Source organism: Pollicipes pollicipes, unplaced genomic scaffold (genome assembly GCF_011947565.3).
Source record: "Pollicipes pollicipes isolate AB1234 unplaced genomic scaffold, Ppol_2.1 Scaffold_4740;HRSCAF=5597_pilon_pilon_pilon, whole genome shotgun sequence".
NCBI classification, from domain to species: Eukaryota; Metazoa; Arthropoda; class Thecostraca; order Pollicipedomorpha; family Pollicipedidae; genus Pollicipes; species Pollicipes pollicipes.
The window spans coordinates 38138094-38151031 of NW_023596545.1; the positions used below are offsets into that span (position 1 = coordinate 38138094).

The following is a 12938-nucleotide window of genomic DNA, read 5'->3' on the forward strand; positions in this document are numbered from 1 at the left end:
CGGAGACGCTCTTTACGCCCAGCCCCCATCGCAAATCATGTCACTCCCCCTCCCCCCCCCCCTTCTCCGTCGCAAAGCAAGTTAGCCCCGCCCCCTCCGTGAGAAGGCTGGCTGAGCCCCTGGCTTCCAATATTTTACACACGTGAAACATTGGAAAAGTTCGCATGGAAAAGTTTGTACACACAATGTGCCAACACAAATGTTCGAAGGGCATTGATCGCATAGCAGCGTGTTCGTATGGATTAGTACTTATACGGAGAGTGTTTCAGGGTAGATCGATCACCCGGGTATCAAATGGCACACCATGAACTCTCAAAGTTCGCTGACATGATCTCTGCGAACTGATCTCGGACATGACATCGACCGTATAATTTCTAGCTCTATCCTGCGTACAGTTTGCAAGTAAAAGCCTCGGGCAATGATGGGTCGGTCGCAAACGGGTGCGCGCGGGTGCCAGCGGGCGCAGTGCGGGAGCAGCGGGTGCACCTTTCCCCTGGACTTTAAGCAAGTAATCCGGGTGTCGTCGGAGCTTTTGCCCCCCGTATTCCACAACCGAGCGACTCCCGCCGCAGCCGTCAGCTGGCGTCAGTGGCGCGCTCAGCTGGCGTCGGTGGCGCGCTCAGCTGGTGTCAGTGGCTGGCGTCCGTGGCGTGCTCAGCTGGCGTCAGTGGCGCACTCCGTGCTCTGCGGTGAAGAGTTTTAATTTTTGATCCTACGGTCTCAACCATCCCAGGGCCATTTTCAACTGTTCTCATTGGTACGAGTTCATCTGCTGGCCGCCGTTGGGCATGCTAGTGCCATAGAGAGTAAGGTTAGCCATGAAATCTGAATCGACCGATGCCATTATCACTGTCTATAAAACACGAGTGCATTTAATATTTTGTGTGCGCACTTTATCAAGCAAGCTTTAATTTACAGAAACTTAAATCCTGAGAAATGTACGAACTTTTCGTACTTACATGATACACCAGCTTATGAACTTTTGGGAAGGTACTTTTGTCAAATGAACTTGGCGAACATTGGCATAATCATTTTGCGTACTTCATCCTACGGTGACATACCAGCATTTGCGTACGTGCTTTTTGTAATACGGACCTCATCTCTGACGATTATCTGCGCACGAACATTTGCAACGATCTTTTTCCGTACGAACTTGTGCGAGCACAAACACTTATGTCGCAAATCTTTCCTCAACGAACAAGTTACCACGCGAACCTTATCGTCTACGATTTTTTACATTACGAACTTTAGACACTTCCAACTTTATGCTCCTAACACTCTACCCGGACGACCTTAATACACGGGTTTAATTCTACGAGTAGCTGCATGCAGGATTTGCGCATGCGCATTTTCGTCTGCAGCCCTATGTATGTGAAGTGTGTGAGAATAAATGCGGCGCGGGCCACCGTGCGCATCAATACTATTCGCGCCATATCAGCGGTACAGTTCGCATATGCCAGTCGACGCAGCACTGACCTTTTGAAAAGCCGGGCATTACGCAAACACATTTACCCGCCACATGTTCGCCAAACAGCCGACCTGTCTGGGCTATCTCATCATTGTGTTCTTCCGCATGCATTTCAGATATCTTATCATAAACATCAGACCGGAACCAGCGGTAAGCCGTCTCTGTGCCCGATGCGTCAAACCCCGGCCTGCTTTGTCATTTTTTTTTTCTTTCTGCGTGGAACACAGATTTCGAAAAGTTATCATCTATTCTCAATTCAAAAAAGGCATGAACCTCATCGCCATTTGAATGATAAATCTCGCATCAACACATAAGGCGTAAAAGTGTCTTCTAGGGCCAAAGCGCCTCAATCAAAATAACCTAAGCCGAACTAACCTGTTACGCCGGTGCTGCACACGCGAACTGAAAGCATTGAGAGCGCCGTATGTTTCGGGGCACACTGGTGTCGGTGCCCATCTAGCTTCGATACTTCATGAATTCAATAACACCCATTGAGTGTGGAGGACAATCCTTCAATGACTGCTGTAGATGCGTCGCCAGATCTATCAGGCGCCCTAACCTGCACCAGCGACTATGCGGGCTGCTGGTTTACGACGAATATGGCCAAAAAACTGAAGAACCTGAATACATACATATATATATATATATATATATATATATATATATATATATATATATATATATATATATATCCTTGTAGAATAACAAGGAGAATGAAGAGATATGTGTATTGATATTTCGGTCACAATGCCTTCATCGAAATGAATTTCAGTAGTCTATAATGTACTACTGAATGTCCACTAAGTAGGAATAGGCTAAGAAGACGTATGATAAATGTTTCGATAAAGCCATGCAGACGAAATGTCAATGCATTTCTCTCTCCATTTTCCTGACTATTCTAGTGAGGAACGAGGCTGTTAGTACTGTCTTATCTAGACGCATAATGCTCCTCGCAAATGCGCTCAACAGCTTACGCTGTAAGGTCTCGCAAAATTGCGGGCCCGTGACCAATATGGGAGGCGCCTGAGCGGCAAAGTGGGAAACCATTTATGCTTTGCTCGATCGTAGCATGCCGATAGACGACGCACACAACAGGACCCCTTGTTCCAATTTGATGAGGTTGAAGTGCTGCTTCATTTTATCAGGGATTCTTTACCGTTGAACGCAAAACAAGATTAGGGTACGTTTTGGTACGCTTAATGCTTTGAGGCGTACCTTAAACGCAGGCCTGTTTTCCAGATGGCACAGGCGTGATCACGGTGGTGCCCGTCTCAGAACCGCTCCAGTGTTATTCCTTCGAATCAACCCGAAATAAATGAGGAACAGCAGGAAGTTCTTTTTATTTAACAAAATGTCTTAAAACAACTTAACAAATAATATTTCCAAAGGCGTAATACGAATACGGCAACCACAAAGTAGACACAAGGACTCCTCTTCCGTGAATGTACAGACCGCTCGCAATCCAGTCTGTGAGCTCCGACACGCACCGCGTTCGTGCGGGAATGCATGATATTTATCGATCTAAGTCATTATCACCGGATCCACGACATAATACGAAGAAGCGAAAATTTCGAAAGAAACCCGGCCTTCTGTACAGAAGTTTCTAAACGTTCCTCAAAGTTCAAAACATCAGGACAATTTAGCACGGCGGTAAGATCTGGGCCGCATCGTATGATGATTCCTTTCTGTGTCGGCTAACAGCACGAAACACAACAACAATCGAATCCACGGACAATAAATGCAAAACACGGTAGCGTTTACGCATCACACAACGTACGCGCAGGCCGTATGCAACACCATACACTCAAGACTGACCAGCGCGCAGTACAGCATATGCAGCCGACATAGCCCAGCGACGGGAATAACTGTCACGGACAGCGCACACGTGGCAGCTGCCACCCGCCACTACAGCCCGCGCCGCGGAGGCGGCGGCGGAGGCGTGTCCCTCCGAGCCCGCTGGCTCTGCCGCGACCCGACGGCGGCCGAGCGGGCGTCCCCGGCAGCGCGCCTCGCCTGACCGGCCGGCGGCAGCGGGCAGCGGGCAGGAGCAGGAGCAGGAGCAGGGCGGGCAGGGGCCGCTCTCCGGCGGCGCCCGACGCGTCCGGTCGGCTTCGCCACCGCCGCGCGCGGGCGGCGCGCCATTGCGGTGCAGCCGGCGGCGGCCCGGCGACCGGCTACACGGCCCACAGTGCGTTGTTGAGCCATAGCCAGTCGATGAACACGTCGGCGAAGCGCTCCTCCTCCGGCCCGTCCGAGTCAGAGTCATCGCTCGACGACGGGTCGTCGTGCATGACGGCCGGGTAGTCGGGCGCCGGACTGCCCTGGCAGAGCTTGACCCGGTCGTCGTCCGGCTCGGCCAGATACAGCTGCTCCAGGTCGGTGCCGCCGACGATAAGCGACAGGCGGCGCCCGGCCGGCAGCTTCGACACCAGCGAGTCGTACAGCTGACGCGAGATGCACTGCACGCAGCTGACGTCCAGCGAAGCCAGCGACCGACATGTCATCGACAGACTGCAACGGAGCGTCACACGTCACTGACGGACCGCAACGGAGCGTCACGCACGTCACCGACGGATTGCAACGGAGCGTCACATCCGTCACCCGCGGACTGAAATGGAGCGCCGCACGCCACCAACGGACTGCAACGGAGCATCACACCCGTCACCGACGGACCGCAAAGGAACGTCACACGTCACCGGCAGACTACAACGGAGCGCCACACACGTCACCGACGGACTGCAACGGAGCATCACACCCGTCACCGACGGACTGCAACGGAGCATCACACCCGTCACCGACGGACTGCAACGGAGCATCACACCCGTCACCGACGGACTGCAAAGGAACGTCACACACAGACTACAACGGACGGTGGCACACGTCACCAATGGACAACGGACAGGCCATAGCAGGCGAAACAACTGTTACTGTCACGACTGAAGCACAGGGTCACACGGTCCATAGACCGACCGTTGAAATCTCCCCGTTGCGTCACTTTGCACACGGCACAGGCAAGGCACTCTTTCTACCAGGGAGTCGAGGAGCAGCAGATGCTGCGAACAGCTGCACTTTGTCGGCCGACTACCCGATGTTCCGACTGCCGCACCACCACCGTGCCGGGCAGGGGAGCGGCCGGCCCCCGCGGCCCCGCACGCCTGCCGCGGCCGCCGGCACCACTCACTCGAACAGGCCCTTCTCGGTGAAGGGGGAGCGGGCGCTGTAGTTCTCCCGCAGCAGCAGCGTGGCGAGCCGGGCGCAGTTGGCCAGGCTGCGCAGCACCTCGTCCGTCACCTCGTTCTGGTAGCTGACATCCAGCCAGGAGAGCAGCGGCAGCCGACAGAGCAGCTGCAGGCCGGCCGCCGGCACGTACTTGTGCGAGGCACCGCCTGGCGGGCAGACGGGGCGGACCGGTCAGTCAGCGGCGGGCAGTCAGAGTCGGGCCGGGGTCACCGGCAGGCGGCCGCCGGGCTGGGGCAGGACGCGACACGTCGCGGCCGCGGCAGACTTCACAACAGCGAGCTGTATAATATCAACACGACCGCATCCGCCGAGTGCCCACTGGCGCATGCGCCCCTGGCACGCGGCTGGCGGGCAGTTGGGGCCGCGCAGTGCCGAGCGGCCCCTGCCACCGGCTGCCGCCCCCCCCCCCCCCCCCTTCCCCGCCCGGCGGCGGCGCACCTCGCAAGTCCAGCCGCTCCAGCTTGGTGCAGTAGCTGACCAGCGCGCGAAACGTGTTCTTGTTGATGTTTGGGCAGGCGCCGGCAGCCAGTGACGTCACATTGGGCATCAGCTCGAGGAACTCCTCCGGCTGCACCAGGTTGCAGCCGCTGATGTCCAGGTGGCGCAGGTTCCGACACCTGGGCCAGGTCAGCTGAAGGTCAGAGGTGATACGGCCGCCAGCCCTCCGCTGTCCAAGACACGTCTGCGCCCAACACCGACCCGCAGGTCTGCCCTGCGACGACACAGTGCGCCCACATCCCGCCCGTCCCCACGCCGGGTAGGTGGCGACAGCCTGGCTGTGCGTCGACATCGCATCATCAAAAGGTGCCACGGAGACAGCGCTGTCTTTCCCAAAGCCGCAAAGGAGATCGCAACCGGCGGACAATTCAATCTATGCCCGAATGGGAGACCACCACTAAAATGCTGAAAACAGAAACTCAACACAAGATGTGTCCTTTTCCACCCAACATCTCGAGCTCTGACACAACGCAGCCCGGTCCGCACCAGCCACTCCCCTCGAACCCCACCCGTCGCCACGCGCGCGGCGGCGAGCGCGGCCCCGCACCTGGCGGCGATGTGTTTGATGTCGTGTGACGTCACACGCGTCTGGCTGAGGCAGAGCTCCTCCAGCTGTGCGCACCGGTCGCCCACCAGGCAGAAGTTGTGCTCGCGGATGCGCGGGCACGCGCGCAGTGTCACCTTGCGCACCGACGCCGGCAGCAGGCTGAAGCAGTCTCCCGTCACACTGGTGGACACCAGCTCCAGGATGCGCAGCTCTGTCAGGTACCTGGACGGGGCCGCCAGCGGCGGGGTCACGGAGGGCAGCTCGGGGCAGCTCGCGGTGGCCGACGTCCGGGGAGGGTTGCCCGTGTCGAGGGGAGCAAGAGTGTCCGGGTCATGTTCGGCGTGTGGGTGACACGGCTAAAGACGTGCTGTTTATTCCCTGGGCATGATCGCTCCGTGAACTATGGCTACAACGCCGACACAGTGACGGAAACAGCTGCGATCGTGAAGCCGTATGACGAAACATACACCCACACACACCTTGCTCATTACCAGGTGACGTCGGCCGGAGAGATAACAGGCCGAAACCTGGTGTAAATACCAACACCCTACACATGGGCGACCGTCCCATCATTACGCAATCCATGATACCAGTACTTCGTCTCAAACATTCCGTAAAACGAAGAGTCGAAGTTAAAGTCACCTCTACGAACCAATGCTCCCCTGCTATTGGTAACTGCCCTCCACCGGACGCCCTCTGTCAGGCCGGCCGACATCGCGCACTCACTTGAGCAGCACCTCCAGGTTCTGCTCCTTGAAGTTGAGCTGCGGTACATTGATCCGCTGCAGCCGGGGACAGTTGCGGCACAGGTTCTCCAGAGCTCGGAACGACATCCGCAGGCAGCTGATGTCCAGGTCAATCAGCTGCGGACACAGCTTGCCTGCCGACACATGCGACAGACGCGAGGACATCAGTGACTAGAACAGCAGCGACCAAGTGCAAGGGGTACCTCAACATCGGATGGGCGCAGCTCGCACTTATGCCTTATGTGATACAGCTCATGCGACGTCCTACGTGATATCGCCACACTTCGTACTCGACTTACGGCGCTAGACGGCGCCAATGTCTGTGAAGCGGCTCAGCAGGACGTGACGGGCGTCCCGGTAGCGCACGTGATTCAAGTTGAAAATCAGAGCACCTCCGCTGCTTCAGACTGCTTTGAAATGACCTCAACGGTTACTACGTGATATCGCCGCTTATGTCTTGCGGCTTGAGAGCAAGGAAAGCCACGAATGTTTGCCCCTCCAGTGACATCACTGACGTTTAGCGATGTCATCAAATAAAGTAACATATGGCTGCAGAAAAACTTCTATGGAAGCAAACAAAAGTTATAAAAACAATTTCCACGAACTCATTCTACAGTTCACATAACCTGCAGACCGCAACTTTCGATTTTTCTGAATGCCTCCTTGACGTCATATGTACAGATGATTTTTACACACAGGGCTGCATACAGATATAAATATTGCAAAAACCAAACAAAAACGACCGAACAAAAGCCATCGTGAAAAATCCGTTAAAAATGGTGACAATCACGGTACGGGAAACGGTACTGTGCAAGTCCCCTGCAGTTGTGGTCGCAAATTGCGTCTTCTTCGGATAGATAAACAAACCTACGCCAGCACTTTTTCCAGTCTTGGCAACTGTTGCGCATTTGATCGCCAGTAACTGTTGGCTGTACTGACAAGTGAGTGAACCTATGGCAATGAAGGACTCATGAGGACTCAATGAGGCAATGAAGGACTCACACTTTCTCATGCATCACTGCATTAATCACGGATATTGATTGCGATTTGTGAGGTATGATTTTGTGTAACCCAAGAAAGGTTGAGTGCAACACACTCTCACAACAATAGCCGAATGCAGTGTGTTTATTGAAAGGACTGTTCTAATTGACGCTCAATGAAATCCGGCTAAGGTTTTCAAAATTTTAATTGTTATTGTAGTATTTTTCTGTGAAATGTTTGCTTAAAGCTGTTCAATTTGTGCATCCTGGTTAACTGGTGTGCCATGTATGCCATGGGATTTCTGTCACCGTCGTCACTCCTGTTAAAAAATTAGAAACGTTTGTTTCATGATTGATTTGTGTCTGGCAGCACAATCTGGTTTTGTCATGATTTTAAGGCGTAACGAATAACAAAAATATATTCTTCTGCCGTTTTGGCATGATTTTAAAGCTCAGTGAATAACAAAAAATACATTCGTTTGCCCGCTACAAGGTTTGGCCCGCAAATGCTTGCCAAGTCTAGCCCACGGCCCAGCTAAAAGCCCGCAGGCACTTGCGGGTCAGAAATTGGCGGGTTGGCGGGCTGAAAATTTGCATCTCTAGTCCGTCACCAGCGCAGGTCTGTACAGCCCATCTGCCCTCATCGTCACGCTTTTGTTGAACAAAGGAAATTCCAAACCAAGAAAAGTTGTGCGTCAGCAATTGGTGCAAACAGCACTAAGCACTGAGGTCGGTGACACAGGTGACACCGGTTGGCCAATTGTCGGTTGCCCAATTGTAAACTGACACCAATCGACAGGGTACAGTCGCCCATAGCAAGCGTCTCCGCCAGATTCCCTGATACCGCGAATTCCGTCCCTCCGTTGCAAACGGACTGCCGCGGTAGCCACGTCGCTCAACGAGCGTCCATGCATGAAATCCGGCGGCCGCCTGCCGAGCCTGCCGCGGACGTCGGGCGCGGGCCGGCGCGCACTGACCGATGCTGAGGATGCCGTTGCGGGAGAGCCGTGCGCCGGCCGGCCCCAGCTCCAGCTTTTGCAGGTTCGGCAGCAGCTGCAGCACATGCTTGAACCGCTGGTCGGTCAGCACCGGGTGCCGCTGCAGGTGCATCGGGCCGAAGTACCGGTTCAGGTTGATCTGACGCACTGAGCGAAGGCTGAGCTGGCACAGCTCCCTCCAGCGGCGGCACACTGTCAGGCACAGGCACAGCGCTCTACAGACGCCGTATACTGCGGAGAGCGACCTGACACACGCGCACGCAGCTCAGTCTAGCGGTCACGCTGTCAGCAGACGCTTGTCATGAACAGTCCGCTCCAGCGGCGGCACACTCTCCGACAGGCGCCTGCTACAAGCAGCTCGGTGAGCAGTCGTACACTGCAAGCGGTCACCTATCCGGCACCGCCGCTACCAGCGGCACCGCCATCGGCCATCACCTGGCACCAGTCGGTCAGCTCAGCGTCACACCACCAGCAGTCACCAGTCGGCATGACTCCCCAGTGGAGCGCCCGGCGTCCTCGCCTCCCCCACGCAGCCGCCCGTCCCGTACCGGCGCGCACGCGGATCCTGTCGCGCACGTTCAGGTGCGCCAGCAGGTAGAGCAGCACCTCCTCGGGCAGGCCGTTGATGTGCGGTGCCGCCGGCGGCCGGGGCTCGGCGGCCGGCGGCGCGCGCCGCCGCTCGCTGCGCCGCCGGCCGCCGCTGGCCGGCCGGCGGCGCTTGGCCGGCGCCGCGCTGGCCCATCCGGCCGCCGACGGCGGCGTCGCATGCTGCGTGCGCTTCCGCAGCCGCTGCGACCAGCTGTCGGCGTCCATGGAGGCGACGCGGCCGGCACTGCGGGCGGCGGGTTACGGACGGGCAGCGTGAAGGTGCGGTGGTCCGCTGGTCAGGGCCGTGGACCGTGACCACGGACGGCACGACGGCACGGCACTGCTGAAGACGGCACGGCACGGAGAGCGCGGGCTGAAGACGGCACGGCACGGAGAGCGCGCCATTACTCGACCACCGACCACGCGAGATGATTAACTATCTAGCTTCCAAGACTGTGAATACATATGAGTGCTGAATTGCTTGCTAGGCAGTGCAAACTGCCATTGGTCTGATATGTGTGTTAAAAGTTGTCCTGGCTTGAGTAACTATTTGAGCAAATAACATTTATGTTGACTACAAGCAAGGCCAACAGTCAAGTGTGTTATCCCATAACTGGCACTTTTAAGCTTTAACAGCCTTCATAGTTGTCACTTGTCATATCAGTAAGCACTGTTCAGTAAAAGGAGTTTAAGTATTGAACTGCAATAATGCCATATTTGCATGCATGCTATGGCAGCAGTAGGCATTTTCCTGCAACACTGCAGGATGCCAGAACTTCCCTCCCCCATCCTATCCAGATGGGAACAGGTCTAGGCATAAGCAAACCTGTAGGCCAGGCTGTGCAGCTGGTCATGTCCACCTTGGTGCCACCCTGGGATCCACACCTTTCAATGCAGTTAGGGATTCACAATCTTTGAACATTTAAATGATTGCTGTCTGACAAGCAAATGCAAATGGGTTTGATAAAGATCTGACACTAACTGCCTGATGAGGTGGAACATAATGCCTCAAAATCAATGGGCAATCTTATCACTGGGAAACTCAAAGGTGTGTCAGTGGCTGCCCAGGAAGTGATCACTGCTGCTTTTCAATCAGCTCTTGAATGCCCACATGGGATGTGGCTTAACTCAGGGCTGGGCAATGGAAATGGCACAGGCATGATATCCAGCTCCATGCTGTCAATATTCACCCAAAATATAAATGTTATGTTGTGACTTCTTTGACTATGCTAAAAGAAAATGTGCACTTATTCAAACCCATCAAAGCCTTATCCAGAACATGTTTGAACTTGTCTGCTGCCAGGTCATCACCAAGTCATGTTTGTTGTGAATAGGTGCCCAACTGTACCTTGGCAAACATTTCTTTCTTCTAAAAGAAATGAAAAAAGAAATACCCCAGTACAATGATCAGAGCCATTACCATGAGTTCCCAAAGCTTATTTTCCTCTCAAAACAAATATCATAGGCTAAAACACATTTTGCCCCAAACTACCATTGGTTTGGTTCATGCCTGCATAACTGCTTTTTTAAATACCAGCCATGTCCCTTCCAGTGCACTCCAGTCACCTGATCTCAAAATTATTCATGCAAATGGCATCTAACTATTGGAGAATTCATGCTGATCCTGATTTTCTCATTGAGTTCAGACATGTCCCAGCATTGACATAAATATTTGAATTAGTCCTGCATTTGTTCCATCATGAAAACTGCCATTGATCCAAATGTTGCTGGTTTGTACAATGTCATATGCATAAAATACTTTAAGCATATGAAATATGAAGTTTTTAACATAAATATATAAGTAGGCATGGTAATATAACTATCTAAAGCATCTACCATATCTATAAGAGACAATACACATGGAAAAACTATGATATGCTTCATATGCATCTTTCATACATAAACTAGGTAGCTACCCTTAAGCTGTCTTTCAGAACCAGTTGTGAATTATGAGACATGTTGTTCAGTGGTATTTTGAAAGTATTTATAACTGAGCATCAATTTTTGTTCACATGTGAACAACTCTTAAAATCACTGCTATCTTTAAGCATAGCTGTTCAAGTTTCAGTGTGCCTAGATTGTCAGGTTTCCTCTTGTTACATATTATCATACATTTGAAGATATTGGCCCAGAAATAGCATAATATATGCAAAATATAAAGGGGATTATAAATGCAAAACTTAGTTTCTTTATACACATCTAAATTTTCTTTTGACTGTTTTATAACCAAGCCAGTTTTCACCATGTCTTACACCAGCCTAGTGACCGATCACTACCACCTGGTACTGGTTTTTCATGGTGATGATTTGTTCCATAGCATAAAAAACAGCTTGCACAAGTGGCAATGCCCTAGGTCCCCATGGTTTGAAGGGATTACAATACCATCTCCTGGACTGGAGCTGTTTCTTGTTCTAAGGCAACTCAAATTGTAGGATATGAGCAAGCCTCATCTCTTTAACACAAGGCTCAAGTCACTGATAGGCTCAAGTCCCTTACAGAAGAAAAAGCAAGTCATTATCATAAAGAATATTCAGCAGGCTGCATAGTAAACTTCTGCCTCACCATCTCCTCCAGCTGAGTGGAGTTGAACACAAAAGAGCTAATCTTCAACACCCTTACATGGCATTCATACCTGAGATGACAAAGCAAGACACCATTTGGCGATCGTCATACGACCCACGGCATAATATATATTTTCCTGATTTGTTGAGAGAAATACTGGCGCATTCGTCACGTGCTACGGACGCTTCATCCGGTTCTCCACTCACAGAGCCACCATAGTAATGCTGGAGCTGCTCGATATAGACCAGTAGCCATCAGGGAGAACTGTTGAATCTGAAAAGGCCTTGTTACCGATACATAGGCATATTCTGGCAGCCACAATGGGGACTTACGAACGGCAGTAGGCAATGATCCCCGCGCACTCCTTTGCTCTAGGACGTAAACACAATTTAATGCAAGGTAAGCTCAGAGTGCATTGCGAACTGTTCGCTAAAACGCTGCAAAGAGAAATACTGTTGTATATTCACGGTTGTTATTTATCACCTTGGTTGGTAACTTCTCAATGACCACGGATGGAATAAATACTTGAGCTATCATATTAGTTTCGTGTATAAGTGGACACACAGTATTTCAGCAAGTTAACTCTCCGGTCGTCGTCAGGTGTTACTGAGCGCTGAGAGGGGTTGGATAATGGGCTATTAGCCATCAGGCGTCAAAACCCGAATTCTCTCCTTGGAATTGCTGGGATCTTTTAATTGCAGGTCTTCAGTGTTTTGCAAATTGGTGCTCTACCAAATGAACTACCGGGACAGGACCTGGACGAGCACGGCAGCCCGAACAGCATTTTCATCCGTGATTATTTTATTTCGTCTCAATCCCCCCTAAAACTGTGGCCGCAAGGAAATTTGACAACATCGACGAGGCTTTATGTTGAAGTTCAGCATATTGCATGGGCGTTCATCGAATTATTCATGACATTAACATGTCATATGATGTGATTTTATGGTTCGTCATATGTCATAAGGTGCGCAAACTGGGAAACATTCATTTCCATCCAACTGGTCTTGGTGCTCAAACTTGTGAAATATTGTTGCTCCGGCGAATTAGCAACCAGATTTTTAGTATATTTATATATAGAACAGCATGTCAATGCAAATTTAGAGCTCAAAATAGCTGCGGTGGCTAAATTCGATGTTTTGTGATAGCTAATCTAAAGCATTTATTTCGTTAGAAATTGTAAATGCTAACAAGCCAACATAAAAAATAATAAATATTACGCAAATAATTGGCAGTTACATTCTGGTACATTTATGGCGCATCTACTCCATTTATGATTTCTCCACCCGCCAAGATTTACTGACGTTTTAGGTT

General features: G+C 52.0%; 1 protein-coding gene across 1 annotated transcript; it reads right to left on the reverse strand.

The window, feature by feature from the left end:
- Positions 1–3596: 3596 nt before the first annotated feature.
- On the reverse strand, positions 3597–9103 carry LOC119099246 (F-box/LRR-repeat protein 2-like). The gene is made up of 7 exons (XM_037222368.1): positions 9026–9103; positions 8457–8669; positions 6480–6633; positions 5754–5975; positions 5147–5325; positions 4650–4854; positions 3597–3979 (listed from the first exon to the last, which is right to left on the reverse strand). The coding sequence occupies exons 2-7, from the start codon at positions 8587–8589 to the stop codon at positions 3643–3645; spliced, it is 1230 nt and encodes a 409-aa protein (XP_037078263.1). The 5' UTR covers positions 8590–8669; positions 9026–9103; the 3' UTR covers positions 3597–3642.
- Between the last annotated feature and the right edge of the window lie 3835 nt (positions 9104–12938).

Excerpts from the sequence above, each read along its gene's own strand:
- LOC119099246 (XM_037222368.1), bottom strand. The coding sequence starts at position 8,589 with ATGCACCTGCAGCGGCACCCGGTGCTGACCGACCAGCGGTTCAAGCAT. Across the intron at positions 5,976-6,479 it reads AACCTGGAGGTGCTGCTCAA|GTACCTGACAGAGCTGCGCA; the intron begins GTGAGTGCGCGA and ends GGCCCCGTCCAG. Across the intron at positions 5,326-5,753 it reads ATCAAACACATCGCCGCCAG|GTGTCGGAACCTGCGCCACC; the intron begins GTGCGGGGCCGC and ends GACCTGGCCCAG.